The sequence below is a fragment of the Pseudophryne corroboree genome, chromosome 5 (genome assembly GCF_028390025.1).
Source record: "Pseudophryne corroboree isolate aPseCor3 chromosome 5, aPseCor3.hap2, whole genome shotgun sequence".
In the NCBI taxonomy this organism is placed as follows: domain Eukaryota; kingdom Metazoa; phylum Chordata; class Amphibia; order Anura; family Myobatrachidae; genus Pseudophryne; species Pseudophryne corroboree.
The window spans coordinates 322,610,976-322,626,962 of NC_086448.1; the positions used below are offsets into that span (position 1 = coordinate 322,610,976).

At 43.9% G+C, this 15,987-nt stretch overlaps 1 protein-coding gene across 6 annotated transcripts in view; it reads right to left on the bottom strand.

Moving 5' to 3' along the window:
* Window positions 1–15,987, bottom strand: part of ELMO1 (engulfment and cell motility 1) — a 910,002-nt gene that overhangs the window by 193,291 nt on the left and 700,724 nt on the right. The window contains exon 1 of one of the 6 annotated variants that reach the window (XM_063922515.1): window positions 6,072–6,271. The exons of the other annotated variants lie outside the window; for them this stretch is intronic. Within the exon in view, the coding sequence (XP_063778585.1) occupies window positions 6,072–6,107 (36 nt within the window). The 5' untranslated portion in view covers window positions 6,108–6,271. Of the gene's footprint in view, window positions 1–6,071; window positions 6,272–15,987 lie in introns of those variants that run through there. 6 annotated transcript variants of the gene reach the window in all.

Genomic DNA, 15,987 nt, shown 5'->3' on the forward strand with positions numbered 1-15,987 from the left:
TTACTTATCTTACTTTGCACATTATAAAGCTGAGTAATCATTTTATTATGTCCTTACCCTTATGCTTTTATAAGATATACTCTGAACTTATACCTGCTCTGTAGAATGGGACGTAGCAGCAGAGTGTTTGAAGTTTTAGTAAATGCTGTAAACAGTTTTATTTTGACAAAAACTAAAGTAAGTATAAATAGAAAAACATTCACATAATCCAGGAACACAGAAATTCACAAAATTAATGACAAAAAAACTAAATAATTTACAGTTACTTTATGTCTGCAGAAAATCTATCATGCTAATACTCTATAATTAGTCTAGATATAAATACAAATTATTATTTTATCATGCGTCTTTAAACATCCATTGATCCCAAATGCCTTCTTCAGCAACAAAACATCTGGCTTCTGTCTCAACTTCAGTATTTCACTAAAAGACTATGGGGCCATAAGTAATAGTTTCCAATTTGTCAAAGGTGCCAACGTTTTTGCAATTCTGACACTGGAATTAAAGCGCTGATAAAACTTCCCCACTATAAGATAGAGAAACACATAAGGGCTGTTTTCCTTGATCTGTGAAACACACTTCCCTACAGCCATATGAGTGATCCGTATCTACTATGTGTTAGAATCCGTTTGGAATTCCCTCTGTAGGAATATATTCACAGGGACTGATGTTCACGGTACAATAGCAAGTTTATTTATACAGGGTAAAGCAGTGTACAACTGTAAACAATAAGTATAAACCAGGAATGATTGGAGAACACAAAATGAAAGGGAGAACTGGAATTGCACTTGCAATGCTGGGAGTCTGGGAAGTACTTGGCAGTACTGAATACTTGGGAACACGCTTGTGATACTGGGATTGGAAACTCACTTGTGATGCTGGGAACTGAGGGGACACGGGATGCCAGGAGACTGTGAGTACACGGGATGCCAGGAGACTGTGAGTACACGGACACACTGAAGACTGTGATTACATGAAAACGGTGTAGACTGTGGAAACACTTGAGACACTGTGGACTGTGAAGGCACTTGTAGTAGGATTGTTCTGTAGCAGATATAGCACCATAGCAGGATGCACTTGAGCAGAGAATGCAGGGTTGCTGTAGAAGGTTAGCACCGTAGCAGGATGCACTTGAGCAGAGAATGCAGGGTTGCAAGATTGCACTTTAGAAGCAGGGCCGATTCAAGGGCGCTCTGCGCCCTGGGCAGGAAAAGGGGCGTGTCCTAATACAAGGGGCGTGGTCAGTTACGCCCCCTGTACATTGCTAGCGCCGCTTGAATGCTGAGCGGTGCGCGATGACGTCATCGCGCACCGCACAGCAAAAGGTCCTCTCCACGAAGGGAAACTAGACGCTATGCGTCTAGTTCCCTTCGTGGAGAGGACCTTTGCTGTGCGGTGCGCGATGACGTCATCGCGCACCGCTCAGCAAAGTTACTCTCCACAAAGGGAAACTAGACGCATAGCGTCTAGTTCCCTTCACAGGAGGCGGACGGGGACGGCAGCGGGCAGCGGAGGCGGACGGGGGACACAGCGGGCAGCAGTGGCGGATCCTGCCACGGTGCGGCGCCCTCCGGATGGCGCCAGCGCCCTCCGGAAGGCGGCGCCCCGGGCAAAAGTCCTGCTTGCCCGTGGCAAGATCCGCTACTATGTAGAAGGTTAGCACCATAGCAGGATGCACTTGAGCAGGGAATGCAGGATTGCACTGTAGAAGGTTAGCACCGTAGCTTGATGCACTTGAGCAGAGAATGCAGGGTTGCAGAATTTCACTGTAGAAGGTTAGCACCGTAGCAGGATGCACTTGAGCAGAGAATGCAGGGTTGCACTGTAGAAGATTAGCACCGTAGCAGGATGCACTTGAGCAGGGAATGCAGGATTGCACTGTAGAAGGTTAGCACCGTTGCATGATGCAATTGAGCAGAGAATGCAGGGTTGCAGGATTGCACTGTAGAAGGTTAGCACCGTAGCAGGATGCACTTGAGTAGAGAATGCAGGGTTGCACTGTAGAAGGTTAGCACCGTAGCAGGATGCACTTGAGTAGAGAATGCAGGGTTGCAGGATTGCACTGTGGTAGAGTATGCAACATACCAGGATAATAGGATTGCACTGTAGCAGGATCTCAGGATAGCACTGTAGTAGAGTATGCAACGTAGCAGGATAACAGGATTGCACTGTAGCAGGATCACAGGATAGCACTGTGGTAGAGTATGCAATGTAGCAGGATAACAGGATTGCACTGTAGCAGGATCTCAGGATAGCACTGTGGTAGAGTATGCAACGTAGCAGGATAACAGGATTGCACTGTAGCAGGATCACAGGATAGCACTGTGGTAGAGTATGCAACGTAGCAGGATAACAGGATTGCACTGTAGCAGGATCACAGGATAGCACTGTGGTAGAGTATGCAACGTAGCAGGATAACAGGATTGCACTGTAGCAGGATCACAGGATAGCACTGTGGTAGAGTATGCAACATACCAGGATAACAGGATTGCACTGTAGCAGGATCACAGGATAGCACTTTGGTAAAGTATGCAACGTAGCAGGATAACAGGAGTGCACTGTAGCAGGATCACAGGATAGCACTGTGGTAGAGTATGCAACATACCAGGATAACAGGATTGCACTGTAGCAGGATCACAGGATAGCACTGTGGTAGAGTATGCAACATACCAGGATAACAGGATTGCACTGTAGCAGAGTAGCTACACGGGATAGCTGTTGGAGCCTGGCAGTACTATGGGTGATTTCAGCAGTAGAGACCAGCATAACCAGGACCAGGAACTGAGACAACATTGACACGATGAACTGGCAACTGGGAGCCTGTGTGGCTGGCCTATATAGTGAGTTCAGGTGTTGCTCACAGCTGTGGTAACAGCTAATTACCAAGCTGCAGATACAGAGCAGAGAGTGTTGAGCACCAGAGCAGAGAGCGCCACTCCAGGCACGGAGGAGAAACTGCATGGATCGTGACACTATGCCATGTTACATAGCCATACTACAGTACATTGAGCATCACACGAGTGTGCAAAGTCCAGCCGGTAGAATGCGTAAGACTCCAGAACTCTGAAGTGCCACCAAACACATTTACCACTTGCCCCTGAAAGGTGTATTATGGATGACTATTTTGTTAATAGGATCATCATTTGATTGGTGGTGTGTATGAGTTACAGAGACCGAGGCATTAGCCAATCTGTTATTCATTTTAAAAAATGCACACCACATCTGTATTTTTAACTAAAATGTTCATGTGGTATGAAAGGTATTAATCTCTAACTACCCCCCACTGGATTCCTACATAAACTAGTGAATGCTAACTTTAACTGTAAGCATTCTAATAGATCTGCTTTTCTAAAATTATCATTCAGCTGATACTTAACAACACTACTTGATCACAAAATATTGTGCAACATTAAAACCATCTGTAATGTTAATGATTTAAGGTAAGGAAACTTGGTTGTTGTTTTTTTTAAACTAACTTCAGTGACACGCTACTCACCCACCACCACAGGAGTCTTGTATTATTGCATATGTAATTATGACACGATACACAAATTGACCAAATATTACAGTACATGATTACATATGTTTGGTGTCAATTAAAAGATATTTATCTGAAATAATTTTAAAGGAATTTCAAACTTCACGCATTAAAACTCTGTCATTGAGACAGCCAGTCATTGCAAATATGTCATGTCATGCAACCAGATTTTGTCACATCCTAGGGGCTTAATAATCATGTTTATGTGTGCTCAGTCCTTTCCAGCAACTCCTGCCAACAGAAACCAGACTTTACAAGTGTGCTAATATTCGTATTTTCTTTTGCTTATTATTTTAGATAATCTTGTGCACGTTATATTGTCATTTATCATTGCTTGTGTACTAAGCATTGTAGAAACGTATCCATATTAGATAATAACATGTAATAAGTTTTAAGTCTGTCTTAAAACGTCACAAGTTAAATTCTAGATTGGTATTTTTCAATGCAGATATTGTTCGGATAACAATAAGTCTGATCAAAGTAAGTTGTTTTAAGTATATTCTGGAACACAAGAGTAGGAGACTTAAGACCTTTTTAAGTGGCAAGCTCTCAAATCTAAATCTTAGTGGTGGTGGCGGCAAAGGTAGTATTATTTGCATGGTACTGTAGATAAAAGAGAGGTTTTAATCATTTTTCGACAGACCAGGAGGTTATTTTTTTATTAATTTGATGATTTGTAAAGGGCACTAAAACATTGTGTATAAGTGGCACTACTACTGTGGGCATTAGGTGTATAAGTTGGCACTACTACTGTAGGCATTATGTGTATAAGTGGCACTACTACTGTGGCATTATGTGTATAAGGGGCACTACTACTATATGCATTATGTGTATAAGCAGCACTAATACTGTGGGCATTATGTGTATAAGCAGCACTACTATTGTGGGAATTATGTGTAAGGAGCACTACTGCTGTGGCATTATGTTTATAAGCAGCACTACTACTGTGGGAATTATGTGTTTAAGTGGCACTACTACTGTGGGCATTATGTGTATAAGGGGCACTACTACTGTGGCCATTATGTATATATGGGGCACTACTACTATGGGCATTATGTGTATTAGCAACACTACTACTGTGAGCATTATGTGTATAAGGGGCACTACTACTGTGGGCATTACATGTAAGGGGCACTACTAATGTAGACATTATGTGTATAAGGGGCACTACAGTGGGCATTCTGTATAAGGGGCATTACTGTGTCACATAACATGTATAATGGGTACTATTGTGTGATGTAAAGTGAATAAGGGACACTACTTTGTGGTGTACTGTAATATGAATCAGGGGCACTATGTGAATAAGATTGTACTACCGTGTGACATAATTTGAATTGGGGATACTAGTGTGTGACAACTTCCTTGTGAGACCACACCCTTTTATTAAGTATGGTAGAGGGTGGAATAATAGTGTTGGCAGATATTTTACCCTTTCAGGTCCTTACTAACAAGCTTTGTATATTTGGGATACAGATATGTGATGTGACAAGTGCAGATACAGTATTTCATTTAATGAGCTGATTGCAAAAAATTATTCTATTTTGAATATAATATGTGGGGGGGGGCAATAAAGACAAGAAAAAGAACATGGGTTAAATAGCGCAACCACTGTTTAACAATAATCATACATTAAAAAGAAAAAAGAAAAGAATCAGTCACTTAAACAATGCAATTGTGTAACTATACTGTGTAGGTCACATATGCCATATTCTCTTGCTCTGTTACTAGAATGATGCCTGTTGACATTGTTGTAAGCATAACTAATAGCATCTATTGTTTTTTTGTACTGCATGAATCATATACTTTACAAATGAATGTGAAGTAGGCAAAGCTTAGATAACACGGACAATCACTAAAAAAACAAAAGACTCTACACAATAATAGAAATCCACAACATAATATGCAATGAAAGTGGACATTCTTTATAAACTTACACAACCAGGATGAGTCTTAGCAAAATCTATTGCATTGCCAGATACAGTAACTGCTAATTATCCAACCACATGTAACAACATGGAACTCGAGTAATTACTGGACTGTGTAACATTTACATAATCTCTAACAATACCTTAAGTTACGGAGTCTAACAGTTAAGTTACTAAGATTGCATTACATGGGGACTCACCAGTTAAAAGTAACTAGAAGATGTCAAAAAGCTGTATGATTTCAGTAAAAGATTAACAAGCTGAGCACTAAACATCTTTCTTTTAATGTGGTCTCAAACTGCCACTCAGAAATTTAGCAAAAACAATATAATTTATCTTTTACTTAACATGTAATACTGAAAAATAATAATTAATGTAGACAACCACAAAAAAATGGCATTATTGCTCAAAAACAGCAGTACATGACAGCATCCACCCTGAAAAAGCATGAGATGGCAGTGAGTATGTTAGTATACACTAAATAACACTTCTGTGTACATGAATAAATGTCTTCCATTACATAAGCTTTCATTTTTAGGTGTTATTTTTTATTTTAGCAAATTAACAAAGAACTTAAATACAAAACAGCATAAAAAAAAATTACATACATGTTGTTTCCAATGTGCATACATTTTCCATCTCATAACAAGAGCTGAATAGGGTTTGTAAGTCGTTATTGGCTAGTATTCCTCATGGTCAGTTTCAGGTTAGTCACATTTTCACCACGTAGCACAAATTTAGATTATTGTTAATCAATTAGTCTTGCTGCTTCCAGGAGGTTCCTTGCTGTTTCATTTCCATTAGGCGTGTGCTCTCTGCTGTTGCTCTACCAGTGCAGAATGTGACTGCATTAGCCCAGAGCAGCATCTGGCTCTTTCCATCAGCAAATCCATTGTCCCACAGTCCTTTTGGATTCATTCGTTCTCAGAGCGCTGGCAATGGCACATTCCTGTTTCTTTTTCAGCCTAGTTGACTGTTGTAAATGTCAATATATGGTGTGTGTGTGCGTTTGTGTGTGTATATGTACAGTATGTGTGCAGCTAAGTCAAAATAAAGGGCTTATTGCAGTATAAATGCTAATACTATATATCAAACTTGCAGAGAACATTGTGTTGTTAAACAAAATGCCCTTACGGACAATTTCTTATTACAATAATATGTAAAAAATAGCATTGTTTGTTATTTGCCAGATCAAATTCAATTGTAACTGCAATAATAAACCATTCACTCCTTAAATATTTACATGACTAAAAAAAGAAAAGAAAGACTACATAAAAACTAGTCATTGATCAGGCTGAACTCATACTACATAATCCGAATGGCTAGGCTGCATGCACCTCTAGTTACTTATAATATCCTCAACTCTCATCTTCTAGTACAGGTTGAGTCTCCCTTATCCAAAATGCTTTGGACCAGAGGTACTTTGGATATGGGATTTTTCCGTATTTTGGAATAATTGCATACCATAATGAGATATCATGGTGATGGGACCTAAATCTAAGCACAGAATACATTTATGTTACATATACACCTTATACACACAGCCTGAAGGTCATTTTAGCCAATATTTTTTATAACTTTGTGCATTAAACAAAGTGTGTCTACATTCACACAATTCATTTATGTTTCATATACACCTTATACACACAGCCTGAAGGTAATTTAATACAATATTTTTAATAACTTTGTGTATTAAACAAAGTTTGTGTACATTGAGACATCAAAAAACAAAGGTTTCACTATTTCACTCTCACTCAAAAAAGTCCGTATTTCGGAATATTCCGTATTTCGGAATATATGGATATGGGATACTCAACCTGTAGTAGTCGTTTCTCTCTCAAGTCTCAATCCATATTGCTTTCATTGCAATATCGCACTGTCCCTGTCAGCTTACCCAAATTATCACTCCTAATTATTTATCCTCTGTTCTCTCTCATTTTATGTTTACACCTCCACTCATTAACACACATCACCGCCAGAACAATAAATACACAAAAAGGCTTGCTCTGTGCTGCTGTATCACTGAAAACAACAAGTAGCGCTTAGAGGCCCCATTCTAAATCGCATACAATGCTCCCGTGGTTTAGCTATTTTTTTGCAACTGCAAATGTTCACACATCTGTAACAATATCTAAAGCACATGCATTACAGGCATTGTGCACACATAGGAGCTGCTACGTTAGAGATGGACAGTATCGGATATTTTGAGGGAAATATCGAGCATTCCTGGGCTGTGACTGGGAGGTACAGTAGCTAGAAATGTACACCAAATGGTCCGGTCGTGTCGGCAGCTGCATGCAGAGCCGCTAGCACAGGCCATAGTCAGACGTACAAACTGCACTTGCCACAGGGCTGGTGCATGTTTCGATGGTGCAACCAATGGTGGTCTCTAAGGATACACCAACCCCTATTAATGCGTGTACAGATGCTGGAAGTAGGCATCTCAGTCCTTGCACAATCAGCTGCACAAGGTAAGGAGTTTGTAGCAGCATTTGCATAAAGTTGCCGATGGGTGACCACCAATAGATGCTGCTGCATGTGACTCAGAATCTGGGCCCTGTGTGTTAATGTAAATATCACGGGCACTAACCCATTTGCTTTAAACAAGATCTTGTAAGCCGAGCAGTAGTTCTGCTAGTATTGTGCATAGCGGATCTTCTCTTCATGGGCACTGCAGAAGTATGGGGCAAAAAATTAACAAACAAAATTTATAAAGGTGGAGGGGGATCTGTTCCATTAAAAATGTTTGTATATGCATAATAAAGGAATGTGATGCTGTATATATCTGTATGTAGAAAACTCATAATGTACTGTCTAACATGGTTTGCAAAATGCTGGTGACACTGTAACAGATTAATTTAACGCATCTAATAGAGGGATGTCCTTGTGATTACTAATCACAAAGAAAAAGGAGGTTTTTGTACTGAACATGTGCGGTCATCAGGCTCGGGAGGGATCCGAGAGATCCAAGATCCTTTTCCAGCATTACTGTAGCTTATTAGCTATCGGGATCAAGCCCTGAAAAGTTAAACTTTAGGGACCTTAATTACCTGGTACAGACTGTAGAAATTAGGTTGACTGCTGTATTCTTCGTTACTTAGATAAACAAGGAAAATGTGTTCAGACTTTGATAAATACTAAAAAAAAGGTAATATAATCATGTACAAAGAGCTTTTTGGCATTATTTTGGCTAAATAAATAGCTAGAGGAACGATCACACGGGGCCGTAACTAGGGTAGTGCAGACGGTGCTTAGCACACAGCGCATTTGCCCTGTGGGCGCACTGTTGCATCCACTCCGATTGGGTATTAAGGGAAGCTCAACCTACCATTGTAGGGGTCAGGATCTAGTCTGAGTAGATGCATGCGGCGAAAGGAAGACACAGGAGCAATCCCAGGGGAGTTTGGAGAGGTCAGAACAGGTCCAGAGTCCCCCTGCGAATGAGTTAGCCGTTCCCGGTGGTGCTGTGTCTGTGGGGCCAGTCAGGAGCTGATGCACTGGAGGGAGAGGCAGCAGCTAGACTCTGGAGCAGTGGTGGGGTGAGCATTGATGGCGCTGCAACGGGAACACTACAAGCCGGCTGAGTGTGAATAAACTTTAGCCCAGTGCTGCAGTTGGAGGTGAAGGCGGCAACCAGTAGTTGGATTTCGCCCATAGTAATCAAATAAGCCAGAGGTTCTCAAACTCGGTCCTCGGGGGCACACACAGTGCATGTTTTGCAGGTCTCCTCACAGAATCGCAAGTGAAATAATTAGCTCCACCTGTGGACCTTTTAAAATGTGTCAGTGAGTAATGAATACACCTGTGCACCTGCTGGGTTACCTGCAAAACATGCACTGTGTGTGCCCCCGAGGACCGAGTTTGAGAACCTCTGAAATAAGCAGTGGTGCAGCCACAGGCTTGGACCTGTAGTTGGCAGATGACTTAGTGACCTGGTCCCCTGACTCATCTTCCCTCTTCTTTGCTACTTTCAATCCAAAAGATATGTCTACCATCGTCTCACTACTATGCCTGTCCTCATACCCTATCCTCCTAATAGACAGCCTGACCCATTTATACTAATAGGAGAGACAAAAAAATAAATAAAAAAATAACACTATCAATATTTACCTTTAAAATTTTGGAGAGGAATGATGATGAAGAGGAATGAGGTGTAGGGCTCTACCTGGCATAATGTGTATAAGGGACTCTTCTTGGCATAATGTGTATACGGCCTCTACTGAGACGTAATGTGTATAAGGGGCACTACTGTGCTCTAATGTGTATAAGCGGTACTACTGTGTGACTACACCTCTATATTTTTGACGCATGCATGGTCCCTATTTTGCATATGGGAGGGGGGGAGGCACCAATTCTCTTTCTGGCACAGGGCACCAAAATGTCTAGCTACAGCTCTGCAGTCACATAACTACTTTATGTTCTCCAGAAATTATGCATCACATTTAGTAATTCTGGATGATTCAGTACTCCCTACTCCTGAAAGCCCCCACATTCTGCATTAGCTTTCATTAAGATACTATTACAAACTGTACGTAGATAGATCAATAATAATATTTCTTAAATGTAGCGCGTGAGACATTGCTGAGCACAAACAAAAGCTTAGTCATGTATTGAAACTAATTATTATATTAGCAGAGGATTTAAATTGCTGTGTAGGCTATTAAGTCAAACAGCACCTGCATTGCAAATGAACAACTTCTTGCCTTATAAGTAAATGCACTGTCCCTGCGAGACACACAGTGAGACCGCTCTGAAATACACACTGCACTAACAAATACAAACATACACATCTACATTAACGCAGACTACACTATTGCAGATGTAGCCATGCTCATCTTTGCTGCATGCCGTGATTCAACATGCCACATTGCAGTAACAAGATCATGGTAACATCTGCATGTAGTCTATTCTCCCCATCTAATATTTAGCTGCCACATTCTCCTAACCACTCACGCTGACTAAACCCAGCTAGCCGGGAAGCCGAGGGGGCAAGGGGGAGCAAATTCTAATTACCTGGGCCCTGTACCTTGCATTGTATGTTGAAATATATTTTTTCTGGAGGGGGGCATGACCACGTATCCCTGATTTTACCACGCCCCTTCAGTACCCAGGCCTCATGGCTACCTGCTAGAACCCCTCCAACCCTAAGCTCTGACTGTGGTGGTAACAGAGTTCATTTCCATTTCTCTGTGGTTTCTGTGTTTAGCCCCACACATCATGCTTGACATATTAAATCACTCTCTTCAGTGCTCTCTAACTAGTACATGGCCCCTTCCATGTGGTTGGATATGGTATCAGTGCAACCTGCAACAGGAAAACAACGCTCCACTAATCCTAACTATCCATCTCCAGTATTCCACCTACCATCTGGTAACTCCTGGTCACACACTGCCTCCTCCTCTCTGTGCTCTGTCACTTATGACCGCTGTCAAAATTCTACAACTGCTAAGCACAGAGCTACAGTGTATCACAGCTATGCCACCACACTCATTGACATACTGTGCAAAATGGACATCTTAAACCAGAGGTACTGAAATTATACTGTGGGTCAAGTGGCTTGGCCCAGCTGTATTGTCCTTATTTTTTGGTCCTGACTTTTAAATATGGAATGTTGGGAAGTGTGCAATACAGATATACTACATTTACAGAGGCTGATTCCGAGTTGGGGACAAAGCAAAAAAAGAAGGTAACATTACACCTGGAGAAACAATGTTGCACTGCAATGGGTAGAAATATTTTTTTTTCCACGTAGGGTAAATACTGTCTGCTTTTGCATGTAGCCCACACATGCTGGACAGCTTTAGTTTTACACTGATATTTAGATTGGAGTGTGGACACTCCCCAACCTAACCTAAATCTCTCTGCACAATGGGGGTTATTCAGAGATTGTTGCATCCACAGCAAGATCTGTGTCCATCTCCTCACGTGCTGGTGGCTGCGCAGCACAGGGCAAGGCCGCCCAGCATGTGTGGCGCCGCTTCATGATGAATCAGCAATTTAATTGCGGACACATCAATTTAAGGTCGACCCACTTTAAGGTCACCGGCATTTTATTTATTGGAGCAGCTGCGTGTGATGTCACGCAGCCGCCCCAATAACGCTTGCGACGAACCCCCGTTTTGGACCCCGCAATGACGAAACGCCACCCGCGACACCCACCTCTGTTAATCCTGGAGGGATGCGGTCGTAAGGAGAAGTGTCACACACGCGCACTGCGGGCGGTGTGCAGACCAGATGGCCACGGCTGCTGTGTACAGACGCGCGGCTTTGTCCAGCTCTGAATCGTCCCCTTTCTACATCTCCCCCAGCGATGGCGCAATGATTTTATCAAGGCGCACAGTTACTTGCTTGTTTTGCTTTGCTTCCAACTGCTTACAACCCCTCTATAAGAAAATATTTGTATTACAATACATACTAAAGCATAGGGTGCAGGAGAAGTGGATATCACGCTATTTGTTTTTTATTCATATTTTAATACTGTTTTCTAAATAGATTTGTCATAAAATAATTAGAATACTTTGTAATCTGACCTCTCAAGTAAGGATGATTCACCACAACAGAAAAAAAGCATTGGCCACTGCTTTAAAAAATTAGCACTCCATTGAAGCAAAAATAAGAATTTACTCACCGGTAATTCTATTTCTCGTAGTCCGTAGTGGATGCTGGGAACTCCGTAAGGACCATGGGGAATAGACGGGCTCCGCAGGAGACTGGGCACTCTAAAGAAAAGATTAGGTACTATCTGGTGTGCACTGGCTCCTCCCTCTATGCCCCTCCTCCAGACCTCAGTTAGGGAAACTGTGCCCGGACGAGCTGACATTACAAGGAAAGGAAATTTGAATCCAGGGTAAGACTCATACCAGCCACACCAATCACACCGTACAACTTGTGATAACCTTACCCAGTTAACAGTATGAACAACAACTGAGCCTCACTCAACGGATGGCTCATAACAATAACCCTTATTTAAGCAATAACTATATACACGTATTGCAGAAAGTCCGCACTTGGGACGGGCGCCCAGCATCCACTACGGACTACGAGAAATAGAATTACCGGTGAGTAAATTCTTATTTTTTCTGACGTCCTAGTGGATGCTGGGAACTCCGTAAGGACCATGGGGATTATACCAAAGCTCCCAAACGGGCGGGAGTGCGCGGATGACTCTGCAGCACCGAATGAGCAAACACAAGGTCCTCCTCAGCCAGGGTATCAAACTTGTAGAACTTTGCAAATGTGTTTGAACCCGACCAAGTAGCCGCTCGGCAAAGCTGTAAAGCCGAGACCCCTCGGGCAGCCGCCCAAGAAGAGCCCACCTTCCTTGTGGAATGGGCTTTTACTGATTTTGGATGCGGTAATCCAGCCGCAGAATGAGCTAGCTGAATCGTGCTACAGATCCAGCGCGCAATAGTTTGCTTCGAAGCAGGAGCACCCAGCTTGTTGGGTGCATGCAGGATAAATAGCGAGTCAGTCTTCCTGACTCCAGCCGTTCTGGAAACATATATTTTCAAAGCCCTGACTACGTCCAGTAACTTGGAGTCCTCCAAGACCCGAGTAGCCGCAGGCACCACAATAGGTTGGTTCAAATGAAACGATGATACCACCTTTGGGAGAAATTGGGGACGAGTCCTCAATTCTGCCCTGTCCATATGGAAGATCAGATATGGGCTTTTACATGACAAAGCCGCCAATTCCGACACACGCCTAGCCGATGCTAAGGCCAACAGCATGACCACTTTCCACGTGAGATACTTTAGTTCAACGGTCCTAAGTGGCTCAAACCAGTGGGATTTCAGGAAATCCAACACAACGTTAAGATCCCAGGGTGCCACTGGTGGCACAAAAGGGGGCTGAATATGCAGCACTCCCTTAACAAACGTCTGAACCTCAGGCAGTGAAGCCAGTTCTTTTTGAAAGAAAATGGATAGGTCCGAAATCTGGACCTTTATGGACCCCAATTTTAGGCCCATAGTCACCCCTGACTGTAGGAAGTGCAGGAATCGACCCAGCTGGAATTCCTCTGTAGGGGCCTTCCTGGCCTCACACCAAGCAACATATTTTCGCCATATACGGTGATAATGCTTTGCTGTCACGTCTTTCCTAGCCTTTATCAGCGTAGGAATAACTTAATCCCAAATGCCTTTTTCAGCTAGGATCCGGCGTTCAACCGCCATGCCGTCAAACGCAGCCGCGGTAAGTCTTGGAACAGACAGGGCCCTTGTTGCAGCAGGTCCTGTCAGAGAGGCAGAGGCCATGGGTCCTCTGTGCGCATTTCTTGCAGTTCCGGGTACCAAGTCCTTCTTGGCCAATCCGGAACAATGAGTATTGTTCTTATTCCTCTCTTTCTTACTGTTCTCAGTACCTTGGGTATGAGAGGAAGAGGATGAAACACATATACCGACTGGTACACCCACGGTGTCACTAGGGCGTCCACAGCTATCGCCTGAGGGTCCCTTGACCTGGCGCAATATCTTTTTAGCTTTTTGTTGAGGCGGGACGCCATCATGTCCACCTGTGGCAGTTCCCATCGCTTTGCGATCTGTGTGAAGACTTCTTGATGAAGTCCCCACTCTCCCGGGTGGAGGTCGTGTCTGCTGAGGAAGTCTGCTTCCCAGTTGTCCACTCCCGGAATGAACACTGCTGACAGTGCTTGCACATGATTCTCCGCCCACCGAAGAATCTTTGTGGCTTCCGCCATTGCCATCCTGCTTCTTGTGCCGCCCTGGCGGTTTACATGGGCGACCGCCGTGATGTTGTCTGACTGAATCAGTACTGGCCGGTTTCGAAGCAGGGGCTCTGCTTGACTCAGGGCGTTGTAAATGGCCCTTAGTTCCAGTATATCTATGTGTAGAGAAGTCTCCAGACTCGACCACAGCCCTTGGAAGTTTCTTCCCTGAGTGACTGCCCCCCACCCTCGGAGGCTTGCATCCGTGGTCACCAGGACCCAGTCCTGTATGCCGAACCTGCGGCCCTCGAGAAGGTGAGCACTCTGCAGCCACCACAGAAGAGACACCCTGACCCTTGGGGACAAGGTGATCAGCCGATGCATCTGAAGATGCGATCCGGACCACTTGTCCAACAGATCCCACTGATAGATCCTCGCATGGAACCTGCCGAAGGGAATGGCTTCGTATGAAGCCACCATCTTTCCCAGGACTCGCATGCAGTGATGCACCGATACCTGTTTTGGTTTCAGGAGGTCCCTGACCAGAGATGCTAATTCCTGGGCCTTCTCCACCGGGAGAAACACCTTCTTCTGTTCTGTGTCCAGAATCATGCCCAGGAAAAGCAGACGCGTCGTAGGAATCAGCTGCGACTTTGGAACATTCAGAATCCAGCCGTGCTGTTGCAACACTTCCTGAGAGAGTGCTACGCTGATCAACAACTGCTCCCTGGACCTCGCCTTTATGAGGAGATCGTCCAAGTACGGGATAATTATAACTCCCTTCTGCCGAAGGAGTATCATCATTTCGGCCATTACCTTGGTAAATATTCTCGGTGCCGTGGACAGGCCAAACGGCAACGTCTGGAACTGGTAATGACAGTCCTGTACCACAAACCTGAGGTACTCCTGGTGAGGTGGGTAAATGGGGACATGCAAGTAAGCATCTTTGATGTCCAGCGACACCATAAAATCCCCCTCTTCAAGGCTTGCAATTACCGCTCTGAGCGATTCCATTTTGAACTTGAATTTCTTTATATAAGTGTTCAAGGATTTTAAATTCAGAATGGGTCTCACCGAACCGTCCGGTTTCGGTACCACAAACATTGTGGAATAGTAACCCCTTCCCTGTTGAAGAAGGGGGACCCTGACAATCACTTGCTGGAGGTACAGCTTGTGAATTGCAGCCAGTACTACCTCCCTTTCTATGGGGGAAGCTGGCAAGGCTGATTTGAGGTAACGGCGGGGGGGGGGGGGGGTCGCTTCGAATTCCAGCTTGTATCCCTGAGATACAATTTGCCCACTGGTTGCTGAAGTTTCGGAGACGCGCCCCCACCGCACCTGGCTCTGCCTGTGGAGCCCCAACGTCATGCGGTGGACTTAGTGGAAGCAGGGGAGGACTTTTGTTCCTGGGAACTGGCTGCATGGTGCAGCTTCTTACCTCTACCCCTGCCTCTGGCAAGAAAGGATGCGCCCCTGACCCTCTTGCCTTTTTGGGAACGAAAGGACTGCATTTGATAATACGGTGCTTTCTTAGGCTGTGAGGAAACCTGAGGCAAGAAAGTCGACTTTCCAGCTGTTGCTGTAGACACGAGGTCCGACAGACCGTCCCCAAACAATTCCTCACCCTTATAAGGCAAAACCTCCATGTGTTTTTTAGAATCAGCATCTCCTGTCCATTGCCGAGTCCATAAGACCCTCCTGGCAGAAATGGACATAGCATTATTTCTAGAGCCCAGCAGGCAAATGTCCCTCTGAGCATCCCGCATATATAAGACGACATCTTTGATATGGCCCAGGGTTAGCAAAACAGTATCTGTGTCGAGGGAATCTATGTCGTCTAACAGAGTATCTGTCCACGC